The sequence below is a fragment of the Aotus nancymaae genome, unplaced genomic scaffold (genome assembly GCF_030222135.1).
Source record: "Aotus nancymaae isolate 86718 unplaced genomic scaffold, 86718_ANA_hifiasm-v0.15.2.pri h1tg000010l, whole genome shotgun sequence".
Lineage (NCBI taxonomy): Eukaryota > Metazoa > Chordata > Mammalia > Primates > Aotidae > Aotus > Aotus nancymaae.
Window position 1 is genome coordinate 62,225,357 of NW_026988421.1, and position 17,144 is coordinate 62,242,500.

Sequence of the window (17,144 nt, forward strand, 5' to 3'; positions counted from 1 at the left end):
AGTTGACCAGCCTTGGCAACATGGCGAGACCCTGTCTCTACAAAAAAAATTTAAAAATTAGTTGGGTATGATGGTACATGCTTCCAGTCCCAGCTACTCAGGAGGCTGTGAGGTAGGAGGATTGCTTGAGCTCAGCATGGCAAGACTGCAGTGAGCCATGTTTGTGCCACTGCACTCCAGTCTGGGTGACAGCCAGATCCTATCTCAAAACAACAGACAACATCCCAGGTTCAGACAGGACACAATTCTAGGTAGTATTTCCTGTGACTTACAGAGTCTTCAGCAAGCACATGGCCTAGTGCATGGAGCTATTTCCTAGGCTCCAGGAGGTAGGCTTTGCCCCTATTCCGTCCAGGCAGCAGAATGACTCTGCTGCTGATGTAGCAAACACTGAGCTTTCAGCAGGGGTCAGCAAAACACAGAGTTTCACTACTTTGTGCCTGTATCTTTTGCTTGACATGAGGCAATGCCCTGTTGTCAAGGGTTTGTTCTTGGAGTCAATGGAGTCACTGACTATAAACACTCCCACAAGCTGTAGCCACAAATAGCTTGACCTTTCGCTCTCTGGCACCAGCCATGTAAGAAAGTCCTGGGATGGGATTTTCTAAGAACTAGTTCAGTAGAGCAATTGGGTTCAAATGTTTGGTTCTAAAGGCTAAGGCCAGGATCGCAAGATAAGTGAGCACAAACCTCTAGTTGCTATTAAGCAGTGAGTGCCTCTAGGGCTCAAGAGACCAGAACTCAGCTCTTGGCCCTGCCACTCCTAGCTGTGTGGTCAGGCCCCGAGGCCTCACTGGGATCTCATTTAGGAATGGGGATCAGACAAGCTGACCTCATAAGGCTGCCCCTGCTCTGCTATTCTGTACACAGATGCAGAATCCTGTTGTGATTCTGAATTGTTGGATCTGGGCAGTCTATTTCTAGTCCAGGCAGTGAACAGCTGTGTCAGCTTTGTTGTGGAATCAAGGCACTGAGATTCCTCAAGCCCAGGCCTGGGTCTAGCAAATCCAGCCCCTTCCTGGGCCGTGATTATGGCACTGACTCACAAAGCCACGGTTGAGTTCGTCTGAGCTCAGTGGGGTTCACAAACGATTGGAATCATTTTCTTAAGGCTGTAGAATAAGTGGGTAGGCTTCTTGAGAAAGCAGGATGGGTAGCTTTTTGATGGGCTCACATTCCCAATAAAGTGGCCCCTTTGCCCCATAAAACTACAAAAAAAGTGCCTCTGCTTTGGCAGTGCTCAACGAGATCAAGCTGTTAGGAGTAGAATTGCTTTCTTTGTTTGTTTTTTTAAAACAGAGACAGGTTCTCACTATGTTGCCCAGGCTGGTCTTGAACTCATGGACTCAAACGGTCCTCCCACCTTGGCCTCCCAAAGTGCTGGGATCACAGGTGTGAGCCACTGCACCCAGCCAGAATTGCTGCCGTTGAGGTCTTTTTAATAACTGTGGTCAGGGGTTTTTGGGGATAGAGCTGCCTTGCTAGGGCTCCTTTTGCTGCGCTGCCATGTGGAACCTGAAATTAAGTCTGCCTTAGAACCCTGAGTAACAAAAGAGCTGATAAAGGTTAGATTAAGGGCATATGGCAGGGACTGAGTTTAGCAGGCTTTGTAAGCTTTAGAGGGAGATAGGGATAAGGCAGCCCTTCCTATTCAGTCTACAGCTTAAAGCTCATGGCTCTTCTGAGCCCGACAACAGACATTTAATATGAATGCATTAGGATTCACCAGCCTTCATTTTACAAGTGGACAGTGAATTGCTCACCTGAGATCACACAGCTTCTAGTGGCTGAGCTGTGACCATACAGCAAGTATCCTGCCACCCAGGGCAAGGCCTTTACCACTGCTGGATAGGAAGCTTGGGGACCTCATTAATAGCACACATTGGTAGCAATTCACCTCAATCTCTCAACTTTAATAGATTCAGGTTGTGTCTGCCTAAGCAGACTGACACGGGAATGTCTGAAGGCTCCAGCTTCTGTAATCCAACATGGCCAGTCCTCTTGGATGAGTTCCTGCCTCTGCCTTCACAGGCACCAGCTGGCCCAGGAGAACTAGACAATGACTTTATTGTTGCACAGCTCGTTAGCAGAGACCCACTCCAAAGAGCCTCTGGATAAGGCCAGTAGATTGCCATTGGCCCAGCCAGAAAGCTGTGGGGCTCCCCCAGCCCAGCCCGAGGCAATGAGACTGATGGACTTTTTAAAATCTATACAGTGATCCTTAATCCTTGGGAAGGGGGACAGGTCACACACAGACTACTTTGGAGAATACATGAAAGCTATAGGTCACCTCTTCCCACCTCCAAAACACAGGTACATATGTCTCAACTTTCATATACAATTTCAGGAGGTTCACAGGTGTTTTAAAAATCCAGTAAAGAACTCATGCACTTGTGCTTTTACTTGCCACTGTGTTTTCAGTAAAGAGAGCACCCAGCAAGCCCCCTGCACAGGCTTCGTCCTCCCTCTTCCTGACAGCAGCCTCTGTGCTTGGCCAGACTCCACTGAGCCTTCATTTACAGAGTGTGCAGCCCTGTCTCTTCAGTTCTGGTAGGCAGAGCAACTTTGCTCCTCTCTTTTCTCCTTACTGTATTAGATGGTTATCATGTCTTCCAGGAGCTTCCCAGCCTTCCAGAGTGCAGGCAAATCCAGTCTCCCTTCAAGATCTCATCAGAGACACCCACATTCTTCCACGATCATGTCTTTATGGTGATCTAGGAGCACTCTGCCATTGTCCACATACAGCATGCTCAGCGGCTTGGTCTTCACTGGAGCACAGCAAGGAGAAGGGACTCTGTGGGGCTGGTAACGTTTCAGCAGACTCTGTAGAGGGGAGGAAAGGAGTGTCAATTCACATCCTGATGGGCAGATCACAATAGTAGTATTTCTGGGTAAAGAGTAAAAAAGTTACAGAGTTGGCTGGGCATGGTGACTCGCACTTATAATTGCAGCACTTCGGGAGGCCGAGGCAGTGGATCATGAGGTCAAGAGATCGAGACTATCCTGGCTAACATGGTGAAACCCTGTCTCTACTAAAAATAGAAAAATTAGCTGGGCATGATGGCAGGTGCCTGTAGTTCCAGCTACTAGGGAGGCTAAGGCAGGAGAATCGCTTGAACCCAGGAGGCAGAGGTTGCAGTGAGCTGAGATCACGCCACTGCACTCCACCCTGGCGACAGAGCGAGACTCCACCTAAAAAAAAAAAAACAGTTATGGAGCTAAAGTCAGTTTCTGAGTGCAAAAATGGAAGAAAATTATTTTCATAAAGGAGTCAGCTTGCCAATATATCATCCACTCTAATGTCTAACTTTAACTCTGTGCTTGTTTTGAAGAAAATAGCCTTTAGACAGATTCAAAAAAGTACATGTGTCTGGGTAGAGTAGTAGCTAGTTTTTTTGTTTTTTTTTTTTTAGTAGTAGCTAATTTGTATGTTCTCCTATTATTCTAATCTAAAAAATACCATTTTTTTCCTTTTTTGAGATGGTCTTGCTCTGTTGCCCAGGCTAGAGTGCAGTGGTATGATGCACTCACTGAATCCTCAACCTTCTGGACTCAGGTGAACCTCCCATCTCAGTCTCCTGAGTAGCTGGGACTATAGGCGCTTGCCACTATGCCTGGCTAATTTTTGTATCTTTTGGAGAAACAGAGTTTCAGCATGTTGCCCAGACTGGTCTCGACCTCCTAGGCTCAAGCGATCCACCCGCTCCAGCCTCCCAAACTGCTGGGATTGCAGGAGTGAGCCACTGTGGCCGGCTGTAAATACCAATTTTTAAAATATTCCAAGAAACTTCTGGTAACAGAGCGAGACTTTAGTTCTAGAAATATGAAGCAGAATAGTTTGTCATGTGGATATTCTTATGGGATTTGCTGTCAGCCAGAGAGAAGGACAGAGAGAGTTAATAGGAGGAAAGGTAACAACAACCCCTTGGCATTTTTGGAACCAGGCCCTGTCCCTGTGGTCTAGTGACATCTTTTTAGATCAGAGTGTCAGAGTTAGCAATTGGGACTGTCTGGGTCTCTGTGGTGCTGCAGGTGGGCTAATGAAAATCAGCAGCGTCTGGGTGAGGCTCAGGAGAGCCCATGCTCAGGACAGGTCCTTGGAAGCCCTAGCACCACCAGCACCCCCTCTTGCATGACCTCAGCCCATGTGCTTATGCTCCCCAGAGACCCTGAACCCTGCCTGAGGCTTGGCATGAAATATACCGCAAGTCCAAGAGATTCTCGTTCCAGACTTCACAGAATAAAATGAAAACATTTTGATCCCATATGACCTTTGACAGCAGAGCAGGGCCACCTATAACATCAGAACCACCATATTAGGTTCTGTTTTCTGTTCTCTCCATCTTCTTCTCTTTCCTAACTCACCAGTCCTGTTCTTTCTCTACCACCTCCTAGATGTTAGGCTGACTACTGGCACCAAGTAGCAGCTTCTGGTCTTGTCTACTTTTTCTTTTTTTTTGAGATGGAGTTTCACTCTTGTCACCTAGGCTGGAGTACAATGGCACGATCTGGGCTCACTGCAACCTCTGCCTCCTGGGTTCAAGTGATTCTCCTGCCTCAGCCTCCCAAGTAGCTGGGATTACAGGCACGCGCCATCACACTCGGCTGATTTTTGTATTTTTAGTAGAGATGGGTGTCACCATGTTGGTCGGGCTGGTCTTGAACTCCTGACCTCAGATGATCCACCCATGTCAGACAGTGCTGGGATTACAGGTGTGAACTACCACTCCCGGCCGGCCTTGTCTACTTCTGTAGAATGGGTAGTCAATTCCTGTTTTAGGCAACCAAAATATAGTGGCTGGAACAGTATTATTCCAACCATGGCCCCTTAATGCAGCCAAACATGCCTGTTGCCTACCAACTACTCGACATGCATACAGCATGTAATCTCATGAACCCTACAGCATTGCTATGAAATATGGCATTGCCCTCCTCATTGTACAGGTGGAAAAACTGAAGCTTGAGAGAATAAGCAACCTAACCAGTATCACACAGCTAATAAGGAGTCAAATGCAGGCCTGCCTGTCCTCAAAGTCCAGATTCTGAACTTCGTTTTCTAGAATGTCAGGGCTAGGGAGGAGTGGAGACCCTCTGGCCTACCCCCACCCCCTAATTTTATGAAAGACAAGGATAAAGTCCCAGGGAAACAATGTGTTCAAGACTACCCAATGAGGCATGACTCCATACAGGCTCTGTAAGGATGTTACACTCGGTCATCTCTGCATCCCTGGTACCTAGCACAGGAGCTGGCCCATTGGAGGTGCTTGAATAACTGTAAATGCAGGAACACAGTCATTTCTCTTTCTTTTTCTTTTTTTCTTTTCACTCCCGTTTCCTGGAGTGCAATGGTACAATCTCAGCTCACCACAACCTCCACCTCCCAGGTTCAAGCCATTCTCCTGCCTCAGCCTCCCAAGTAGCTGAGATTACAGGTGTGTGCCACCACGCCTGGCTAATTTTGTATTTTTAGTAGATACAGGGTCTCTCGAACTCCTGACCTCAGGTGATCTGCCTGCCTTGGCCTCCCAAAGTGCTGCGATTACAGGCATGAGCCACCGAGCCTGGCTGGAACACAGTCATTTAATAGCAAAGTTAGAGCCCTGTTCCCTGAGTCCAGCTTACTGCCTCCCCTTCCCCTCACACCTGGCATCGCACCTGAATGTATGCATGGTTGGTTGGATGAAATTCCTCCCCCACAGGATTAGGACACTCGCCCTCACAGCGATAGGCATTGTACTGCTTGGGGTAGATGATCCAGGAGCCCCATCCGATCAGGTTGAAATCCACCTGGAACTTGACCTTCCGACACAATTGACTTCTGTCTGGTGAGTGATGTCGACGGTGCCTCTTGCCCCACTCCCTGGACAGCTGTCCCTCCTGGGCCCTCCAGGAGCTCTCGGCTTCCCACAGCAAGGTGGACCCGCCCAGCTGCCTCTGCTTCTGCGAGAGGTTGGAGTATAGCATAAGGAGCACGTTCGTGGCCGGTGGTGTGGGGGGCTGCTGCCAGCACTCCCCAGCCACCCTGGACATCTGCTTCTCCAGGGCGCCAGGGCACTTCAGCCACTTCGAGAGTGGCCTGGTCACCTCCAAGACCATGCTGCCCAAGGAAAAAGTGACCTGGGGCAAAGTGACAGTGAACAGGTCCATCTGAAACCTCTCCAAGCAGCTGGCTGAAGCCTGCTCTCCATCGGGCTTTGGCTGGTGGAAAATCTCAATGGCAAGTGAGCCCTCAGTGGGGAGGTCCACGGGGCTGGGCAGCTGCAGCCGGAGCTCAGCCCATGCCAGATCCTCTTCTTGGCTCAGGAAGGAGAAGTCAAAAGCAAAGGTCCAGTTCTGCCCGTCCACCTCCACATCTGGGTAGGAGAAAACCAGGAAGGAAGCAGGGTGAGTAAGGCCCTCCACCCAGCCTCAGTCAGCGTAACAACCACCATAGCTCATGCTGGAGGCCTTACCTTACATAGAATTACCTTCTAATTCTCACCCCAACCCTATGAGTTGGTAAGATTTTTGAGATGAGGAAAGCTGAGGCTCAGAGTGGTTAAAAGACCTGACCAACGTGTCATTCTTGGAAGGTGGCAGACCCAGGAGTAAATCTGGATTTGCCCAACTGCAAAGCCCAGACTCTCAATCACTGTTCTTCCAGTCCCGCTTCCAAGATACTTTCCACAGCCAGAGGACAGTTAGTAAAAATGTGATGAGATGCATCTCCCCCTCTCTCCTCCCATACATAAAGTCTAAGGCTTGGGGCCGGGTGTGGTGACTCATGCCTGTAATCTAAGCACTTTGGAGGCCAAGATGGGCGGATCACCTGAGGTTGGGAGTTCAAGACCAGCCTGACCAACATGGTGAAACCCCGTCTTTAAAAAAAAAATGTCTAAGGCTGACCCCTGAGCCTTCTAACCTAAATCCCAGGCTTTCACTCACCCTCTAACCCTGGAGCAAGCCACCTTCTTGGGCTCTGTTTTCCCATTGAAAAGAGCAGCCTGTTTTACAGACACATTGAGCTAGATGTGAATATCATGGAAAAGCTGAGAGCTCTCAAGGAGGCATAGGCAATAGAAGCCAAAGATTGGCCACCCTCTCCCCACACCCCAGTTCGTAAAGAACAGGCGGAAACTTTAGGAGTTTTTGGCAACCTTACCAATAGGTTTCTAAAGGCATTCTAGGCAGGGCTACCCACCTATAGGATGTTCACTCAATCCTGTCCCAGGTCATTCACACACCTGGGGCATACAGCAATGGCATGCACCCAGGAGCTTCCAGAAGGCTGAAAGTGGGAGTTGCCCCTTTACAACACAAGGTGGATTATTTCCCAGAGAAATTCCCTTTCTCTCTAACCAAAGATGCTCTATGAGACAATAGATGAATAAACTGCTAGACGCCCAGACTGGACTTACATCAGAGATCATCACCCAGAAGACACACACAGCCAACCTTCTTCCACTCACCCAAGACAGCCAGACTGGATGACAAGGAGTAGGAAAGGACGCTCCATTTATTCTGGTCTTGGACTGAGTTTCCCTGATGTTGGGGAATAGCACAGATTTGTGGATTTTCAGGTCACTTAATAGTGATGAACTTTCTTCAAGCCCAGTTTCCTTTTCTTTGCAGTGGGAATAATGCTGCCCCACCCTCTCTGATTATTATCACAAGGACCCAGAGAAATAAAGAGGTTTGAAGGTTTACTGCTAAATAAAAGTCAGGGTTATCCATTAGAAATAAGACAGGGCATTTGTAAGTCTTTGTGGATAGATTCTGGAGGACCCACCCTCTGATGTGGGTCCAGTCTGGCTGGATAACACTTCATTCATCCACTATCTCCAAGAGTGTCTTTGGTCAGAGAGGAAGTGAATTTCTCTGGGAAATCCAACTTGTATTGTAAAGCCTCCTGGCAGCTTCTCCCAGCCCATCTCCAGCAGCTCTTTTCACTTAATTTCCACTTCCCTCCTCATTAGCACCTACAGGAGGCAATAACCACCCCCTGACTAGCAGCTTTCCTCAGAAGTGTGGGGAGGAGGCTGACATTACCCAGCATCCACTGTGGCCACCTGTACCTGGAGGCCTGGGGCAGTGAGTTTAAAAATACTTTTTTTGGCCAGGCGTGGTGGCTCAGGCCTGTAATCCCAGCACTTTGGGAGGCTGAGGCAGGAGAATCGCTTGAACCCTGGAGGTAGAGGTTACAGTGAGCCGAGATTGCACCATTGTACTCCAGCCTGGGCAAAGACAGCAAAACTCTGTCTTGAAACAAACAAACAAACAAAACTTGAAATCTTTTACAGGAAGGCACTCCTGCTTAATGGTTAAGAGCAGGGGCCCCCGAGTCTTCCCATGATGGCTCAAATTCTGTCACTTGCTCTTTGACATTCGTCAGGCTACTTTCCTTCTCCGAACCTCACCTTCCCTCTCTGTAAAAGGGTGATGCTAAGAGTAGCCACCTCACAGGGGTGTTAGGATTAACTGAGATAATTCACGTAAAGTGCTTTGCCCAACACAACCAAAGTTCAATAAACATTGGCCGTCATCAACTGCCTCATTATTGCCCGGGTCTGAGAGTTAGAAATGAAGGTGTCCAGCCAGGCCACGAGGGACCTGGACGGTGGTGCAAAGGCCCCTGTGAACAGGATGGGCAGCAGGCAAGACTGTGCCTTCCTGCTGAAAGAAGTCTGTGACTCCACCAACCTTCCTGCCTTCTCCCACTACTGCCAGAGTGCCCTGGGACAGCGCTGATAGTTTCTCTGGTTCACCTTAGAATAACGGTTCTAATATTTTGGGTGTCACTGGTGCCTGATGCGAGGTACGAATGTTCTCAGAAAAAGACAAAAACATCCAAATACAACAAATGTGATTTTAAGGTGGGTATGAGGAAAGGGTTCATGGACACCCACAAACCCATTCATATGCTGAATGCAGACTGTCACACAGGTGCCCCTGATGTCCTGACCCACCTCCAGTTCTTTTTTTTTTTTTTTTTGAGACGTTGTCTCGCTCTGTCACCAGGCTGGAGTCCAGTGGCACGATCATGGCTCACTGCAACCTCCCCCTCCTGGGTTCAAGAGATTCTCCTGCCTCAGCCTCCCAAGCAGCTGGGATTACAGGTGCACGACACCACGCCTGGCTAATTTTTTGTATTTTTAGTAGAAATGGGGTTTTGCCATTTTGGCCAGGGTGGTCTCGAACCCTTGACCTCGTGATCCGCCTGCCTTGGCCTCCCAAAGTGCTGGGATTACATGTGTGAGCCACCACACCTGGCCCCACCTCCAGTTCTGAAGAAGAAAGTGGTTGGACTTACACCTTTGGGTTCCCTTCCTGTGACCTACACCACTGTCCCCAGACAGGGCTATGAGGGCCTGACACTGAGCACTCATTCTACATTTTAATAAATTATAAGGACTGTTACCATCAATGGCTTCCTGTATGCCAAGTGTCTCACAGGCATTGTCTCCAAACCTCCTCACTGTTCCTCTCATCTCACCATTTGCAGATGAGAAAACTGAAGGTCCAAGGTGAAGAAGGTTCAACAGCAACAGATATGATGTAAACCCAACTGGACTCCAACATCCCTTTCATGCAACTGTGGTGCAGCTTATAATAAATAAATCCAGGATGGAAGGAGTGGGGCCAGGACATCCCTTCTCCACTGGTCTCCTCCAGGTGGGCTCTTCCTACTGCTCTTAGAAATGAGGCCAATTCACAATGTAAATATGCTGCATGCTGCTGTACAGTTAAAAACAACCTGTAATCCCAGTACTTTGGGAAGCCGAGGTGGGTGGATCACCCAAGGTTAGGAGTTCGAGACCAGCCTGGCCAACATGGTGAAACCCCGTCTCTACTAAAAATACCAAAAAATTAGCCAGGCATAGTGGTAGGCGCCTGTAATCCCAGCTACTCAGGAGGCTGAGACAAGAGACTCTCTGAACCCAGGAGGTGGAGGTTGCAGTGAGCCTGGATTGCACCATTGCACTCCAGCCTGGGCGACAAGAGCAAATCTTTGTTTCAAAAACAAAAACAAACAGTGTTTAGGCCAGGCTCAGTGGCTCACGCCTGTAATCCCAGCACTTTGAGAGGCAAAGGCGGTTGGATAATGAGGTCAGGAGTTCGAGACCAGCCTGGTCAATATGGTGAAACCCCATTTCTACGAAAAATATAAAAAATTACCTGGGCACAGTGCACAGGCCTGTAGTCCCAGTTACTCAGGAGGCTGAGGCAGGAGAATCACTTGAACCTGGGAGGTGTAGGTAGCAGTGAGCCTAAATTGTGTCACTGCACTCCAGTCTGGGTGACAGAGTGAGGCTGTGTGTGTGGGGGGGGGGGGGGTACAAAAAACAACAACAAAAAAAGTGTTTAGCTGAAAGAGAGCAGTCTCCTAATTTACAGAAGGGAAGGCAGGAAAACCAAGACGTGCCAGCGACAACAGGGAATCAGGAAGCAGGGCTTGAGGCCTAGAACCCAGTTTTCCAGATGCACACATCTCGAACTTTCCAGAAGGGAGTGAACTGGAAAAGCACTCCCTCTCTTCTTTGCCCACTCCCATCCTCGGCTGCTTTTTGGTAGAAGGGCTAAGCCCTCCAGCAAATTTCTCATTGCCCCGCCCCCAAGGGTGTCTCCCGGTCTGGCTGGTCCCCAGATGACCCTTCCAGAGAGGGTCAACGGCCGTCAGCCTCCAGACGCAGGAGGGAGAAGCCCCCGCCCCCAGGTCACAAGGGCCCGGCAAGCGGCAAGTCGGATCAGATTAGCCGGTGTGGATTGCGCCCTGGCCCCGGGGAGGGTCGTCTGGACCCCCTAGGTGGAGGGAGGCGCGGGCGGCCAAGGCTTCCCAGGCGGCGGGATGCGGATTGAGGCGCGGAAGGGGCTCCCTCTCCTCAGTACACACCTGCCCGCCACGCTCGGTGCTCAGAACGGCCTGCCAGGTCCTCGAGGGCGATACCCTCAGGTCCCTGCCGTCCCTGACACTCACTCCCCTCCAAATCCTGGTCTCGAACCCGGAGTTAACCGGGACACTTGATACCTCCTCGGCGCGGCTGGAGGACCCAAGCCTGCCACAGTTCGCGACTTGGGGACAGCCCATCCCTGATCTTGGGGCCGTGAGCCCGAATCCCCGATGTTACCAGCTCACCAGCTCGGCTACTTATACTCCCGACGTCACACCCCGGGGTATCACAGCCCATTCACCCTCACTCGCAGAAAGAAAAAAAATTCGCCAAGACAAAACCAGTAATTCTGACGACCATTTACTGTGACCGTGCTGGGTACTGCGCGGAGCGTTTCGCGCACATTGTCACCTCGCGCACTCCACAGTCTGATGGGCGAGGTACTGTTTATTACACCCATCCTGCAGGTGCACAGACCCAGGCGCCAGGATAAGCAACTTCACAAGACGGTGGAGATTAGGGGCTCCCACCTTTCCGCGCTGCTCTTCGCGCAACCCCAAACCAAAACCCAGAGACAATGGTTCCCGTCGAGGACACACCCTGACCATTAGAATCCCCTCCCGACTCGGCCGTGGATACGCCCCCAGCCACCAACACTGCACCCCGAGCCTGCTGACGCGGAGACACCCGCAGAGCCAGGCCCTGGGCTCCGGACGCTCGGGGCAGCTGCAAACCCGGCTCGGGGCCGCAGCCCCCAACACAGAGCACATCCCGAGTCCGCAGGCTGGACGCCGCGGAGGCGCCCCGGGGTGCCCAGCGGGGCGCTGGGCGCCGCACGCGGCACAGCCTACCTTGCGCCTGCAGGCTGCGGATGATGTCCGCCCCGGGCAGCGGGTTGCGATAGAGACTCAGCATGTACGCCAGAGGGGACGGCGACGAGGGCTGCCCCCGCGTACGCAGGGTCGCAGTGCCCACCGTCGCAGCGCCCGCCTGGAACAGGGCGCACCAGGCGTGCAGGAGGAAGGGCAGACAGTGGGCGTGCATGGTGAGCTGGCCAGGCCTGAAAGCTGCACCTCCAGCCCTTATATCCTGGACCTCGGCAACCGCCCCGCCCCCGCCTTTCTTCCCTCCAAGGAAGCTTCAAGATCACATAACCCCCACCCCTCCGGAGGGTGGGGGGCAGAGGGACCCCCTGCTGGCGGTGGGCGAGACCAGAGTCTGGTGAGGAGGAGGCCCGCAAAGCTGGCGAAGGACCCAGATCCAGGGACGGGATCTAGGGTTCCTGGTTTGCCGGTCTGGGCACCCTGGCACCCTGCTCCTCTAGGTACCAAAGGCCTGAGATAGAGCAGGCTTGTCCCGGCATACTCCCAGGTCAGACTTAGACCTGCGGCTCCCTAACTGGCCTCACCTGGGATCTCTGCCCCATCCTCTCCACTCAGGCTGCAAATGAGCCGCTAGTGGCTCCTCGAGAAGCAGGTAGAGAATGCCGCGGGATCCTCGCGGCTCTCGGACAGGCTTTGGCCCAATCTGACCGGGGCAGCCTTCCTGGCCACCGTCTAGATGGCCTCGGGGAGAACCCCTGGCCCTAACAAATACTGAAGTGCTCTCCTGGGGAAGACAGAAGGCAAGAGGGACCAGGAGGAAGACGTCTCCATCTGAAAAGGTAGCGTTGTAGCAGAAGCTGGAGCCAGATGGAGCCAATGGGGTGATCCTGGTTCATCAGGCTCTTCCCCCACAGGCAGACCTCACCCGGTGATTTCAGGAGGAAAGGTGTTACCCTTGTTGCCCACATCCCTCAATCCCTGCCTGGTGTGGCAGGGCCACAAAGACCTGGGTGTTGGCTCAGGACCACTCACTTTGATCTCTGGGGTCCGCTTTCCTTATTTGCACAAGAGAGATTTTTGCCTGGCCTCCTCCCTTCCAGGAGCAAAGTCAAGTCAGGGCTGGAATGACTTTTAAAGAAATGTAAATCCCTGCCCAGTGTCAGGCCCCTTCCGTTTTCCTTAACACCTGAGGGCTCTTTCTCTTCCCAGCTCCCCCCACCTACCTGGCCTTGCCTAGCATGTTAGCTGCCGGCCGACACTTACTGAACACTTATTGAGTGCCAGGCACAGTGCTAAGTGCTCTATACACCTGACTTTTTTTCTTTCTTTCTTTCTCTTTTTTTTTTTTTGAGATGGAGTCTTTTGTTCTGTCACTCTGTCATCAGGCTGGGGTGCAGTGGTGCAATCTCGGGTCACTGCAACCTCTGCCTCCCGGGTTCAAGCAATTCTTTTGCCCCACCCTCCCGAGTAGCTTGGACTACAGGTGTGCGCCACCACACCTGGCTAATTTTTGTATTTTTAGTAGAGATGGGGTTTCACCATGTTGGCCATGCTGGTCTCAATCTCCTGACCTTGTGATCCACCATCATCCACCTCCCAAAGTGCTGCGATACAGGTGTGAACCGTGCGTGGCCCTACACCTGACTTCTTTCACAGGATGCCTGTAGCTCAAAAGAACTATAGGCTGCTGGCTGGGCACGGTGGCTCACACCTTAACCCAGCACTTTGGGAGGCCTAGGCTGGAGGATTGCCTGAGCTCAGGAGTTCAAGACCAACCTGGTCAACATGGCGAAACCCCTTCTCTACCCCAAAATACAAAAATTAGCCAGGCACGGTGGTGTGTGCCTGTAGTCCCAGCTCCTCTGGAGGCTGAGGTGGGAGGATCGCTTACTCCTGGGAGGAAGAGGTTTGCAATAAGCCGAGATTGGGCCACTGCACTCCAGCCTGGGCGACAGAGTGAGACCCTGTCTCAAAAAACAAAACAACAGTCCTCATGCCTGTAAGCCCAGTACTTTGGGAGGTCTAGGTGAGTGGATCATGAGGTCAAGAGATCAAGACCATCCTGGCCAACATGGAGGAGCCCCATCTCTACTAAAAATATAAAAATTAGCTGGGCATGGTGGTGCACACCTGTAGTCACAGCTACTCGGGAGGCTGAGGCAGGAGAATTGCTGGAACCTGGGAGGTGGAGGTTGCAGTGAAGTGAGTCGAGGTCACGCCACTTCACTCCAGCCTGAGGACAGAGTGAGACTCTCTCAGAACAACAACAACAACAACAAAAGAATCATAGGGTGTGACCAAGCAGGTGTTAGAGAATGGAGAAAGGCCCAGCAGGCTCAACTAGGAGCTCCAAGCCTTTGTCCTCTGTCCTAGGGGAGAAGGCTATCCCACCTAGCTGGGGACCTCACCTACAATTCAGAAGACTTGGGCTGCCCACCACATGAGCCCTGGACAATCTGTTGGTTTCCTAAAGCTGGAACTGTCTTGTTCATCCTGCTGTCACACGGTACATACCATTATCATCGCTGAAACTCAAAGAATCTGTGTTAAGTAAATTACTCAGGCCAGGTATGGTGGTTCATGTTTTTAATCCCAAGACACTGGGAGGCCAAGGCTGGAGGATTGCTTGAGGCCAGGAGTTTGAGACCAGCCTAGGCAACATAGAAAGACCCTGCCTCTTAAAAAAAAAAATTAGGCCAGGCACAGTGGCTCACGCCTATAATCACAACACTTTGGGAGGCTGAGGTGGGTGGATCTCAAGGTCAGGAGTTTGAGACCAGCCTGGTCAATGTGGTGAAACCCCGTCTCTACTAAAAATACAAAATTAGCCGGGTGTGGTGGCGGGCGCCTGTAGTTTTAGCTACTTGAGAGGCTGAGGCAGGAGAATCTCTTGAACCCGGGAGGCAGAGGTTGCAGTGAGCTGAGGTTGCGCCATCGCACTCCAGCCTGGGTGACAAATGCGAAACACCTTGGCCTCCCAAAGTGCTGGGATTACAGCTGTGAGCCACCGCACCTATTGATTCTCGAGTCCAGACCCAGACCTTCAGATTTAGAATTTGGAGAGAGGGCGTGACCATCTACGTATTTAACAAGCACTCCAGTGATTCTTTTTTTCTTTTTTTTGAGACAGGATCTCACTCGGTCATCCAGGCTGGAGTGCAGGGGCATGATCTCAGTTCACTGCAGCCTCTGCCTCCTGGGTTCAAGCTATTCTCCTGCCTCAGTAGCTGTAATTCCTGCCTCAGTAGTTGGGATTACAGGCACATGCCACCATGACTTGCTAATTTTCGTACTGTTAGTAGAGATGAGGGTTTCACCAGCTTGGTCTTGAACTGCTGACCTTGAGTGATCTGCCTACCTCCGCCTCTGTAAGTGCTAGGATTACAGGCATGAGTCACTGTGCTGGCCCTCCAGTGATTCTTATCAGCCAACTTTGGGAACCCTCGTGGGCTAGGGCTATTGTTTGTAACCCACCTCCCTACGTTCATTTTCCTCATCTGCAAAACATATCTAGAGATTACTCCTCCCATGTAGATTAAACAAAATGAATGTAAAAATGCAGCACAAGCTCTAAAACCTGGTATCATTGTAGAGGATGATGCACGTGGGTATTACTGTGGGTGCTTCATGGTTGTCATCTGACTTCCCCAGCCTGGAGACTCAATAGAGACTCAGCCTCAGCCCTCTGCATCAGAGTCCTCCCCAGAGGCAGAAGGCACCCTCTCCCAGGTTATGCACATACAAACGCAACAATGACAGGTTGTGGTTAGTGCTGTGGGAGCCTCTGGCCAGGACTCAGTTTCCAAGGATGGCAGCAGAGGGAAGGCACAGACAACTAGATGGAGGTGCGGGAGTCAGACTCAGTGACTCCAATTTCAGAACCCAGGTCTCCCAAATCGCCACGTGGCCTCACATGTAGCTGGTCCCTGTTTAAACATGCTCAGCTCAGCTCAGAGCGCCCTCACCCAATGAGACTGGGGAGGGAACAAAAAAGAGAAGACATGCTTTCCATGCTGGACCAGAAGCTTCTTTTTTTTTTTTTTTTTTTTTGAGACAGAGCAGTGGTACAGTCTTGGCTCACTACATCCTCTGCTTCCCAGGTTCAAGCGATTCTCATACTTCAGCCTCCAGAGTAGCTGGGATGACAGGCATGCACCACCACGCCCAGCTAATTTTTTGTACTTTTAGTATGTTTAGTATGTTGGCCAGGCTGGTGTCGAGCTCCTGACCTTAAGTGATCCACCTGTCTCAGCCTTCCAAAAAGTGCTGGGATTACAGGTGTGAGCCAGTGTGCCCGGCCCAGAAGTTTTTTTTTTAATTAGGGCTAAAGTTTTATTTGTCACATGTCTCTTGCACTATATGGCACTTAGTAGGTGCTCACTAACTGTTTAAGGTAAAATGAATAATAACCATAGCTAACATTTATTGAGCACTGAATGCACCAGACGTTCTGCTAGTGATTGCATTGATTTTATCCTCATCCCCACTTCAGAGATGATGAGAAAATGGAAGCTCAGATAATTTGCTGAAAGCCACAGATTTACAAGTGGAAACAGCCAGTAAGCGAAGGATCAGTCTGCTTGTCACCCAAACCCGTTGCTTTCCCAGAGTAGAGGTGTGAAAATGTGCCTTGTACTAAGAGTTTTTTTAAACTCTCAAATAAGTCTTGCCTTTCCCAGGGTCCAGCAGCTGCAGACAGAGCTCATTTCTGATGTGTATTGGCTTAGAGCCCTGTGGAGGCCTGGAATTTCTCTCTGACCCGCAGGAGCAAGTGTCTGACAAAGCTCATCCATCTCTTAACTTTCTTTGGCTCTGGCACTGTCCCTGGAAGAACCTGAATCTCTGTTGCTTCTTTAGGACCGAGGCTAATAGTCACCCTCACTTTGTAAAGACCTTAGTCCAAGATCTCTTTCGTATAAGACCAGAAGTGCCCTTTTCCCAGGTGAGGAATGACATCTTCTCGTTTCCTCTGCCCCAGACAGACTGACCATTAGATTCCCTGACCTGAGAGATAACCTTTGAGGCCATCCCAGCTGGCAGGAGGGTGGGGGCAAAGTCCCTTGAGGTTCTCGGATGCTTTCCAGGGCTTTCCTTTGGGACATTTGGAACCCTCCCTTGACGGGAGCAGTAATGTGTGACATGGTTAAGTGCTTGGACCCTGAAGTTGAGCCTCCAGGCGGCAGAATCTGGTTGCTTCTCTGTCACTTCCTGCCTCGGGATATTAGACCAGGAACTTTGCATCCTGAAGCTTCTGCTTGCTCAGCTGTAAAATGGAGACAAATAATATCTACTGACAGGAATGCTATAAATAGTAAATGTGTGTAAAGTACATAGTGCACATAGCATTTATTCATTCATTCATTCCTTCATCGAACAAACCTGCTTATCTGGTGAGTCCCTGGCAGGCTAATTCAGAGCTAGATTCTCATGGAGTCAAGGACACATGTTTAGT

At 50.8% G+C, this 17,144-nt stretch overlaps 1 protein-coding gene across 2 annotated transcripts in view; it reads right to left on the reverse strand.

The window, feature by feature from the left end:
• Positions 1-1,665: 1,665 nt before the first annotated feature.
• NODAL (nodal growth differentiation factor) overlaps positions 1,666-17,144 on the reverse strand; it is a 16,481-nt gene continuing 1,002 nt past the window's right edge. The window contains exons 1-3 of one of the 2 annotated variants that reach the window (XM_012460314.2): positions 11,720-11,926; positions 5,656-6,353; positions 1,666-2,823 (exon numbers count right to left, since the gene is read on the reverse strand). In XM_012460314.2, coding sequence (XP_012315737.1) covers positions 2,671-2,823; positions 5,656-6,353; positions 11,720-11,912 — 1,044 coding nt within the window. In that variant the 5' untranslated portion in view covers positions 11,913-11,926 and the 3' untranslated portion in view covers positions 1,666-2,670. Of the gene's footprint in view, positions 2,824-5,655; positions 6,354-11,719; positions 11,927-17,144 lie in introns of those variants that run through there. The other variant, XM_021676323.2, reaches the window with a different exon arrangement.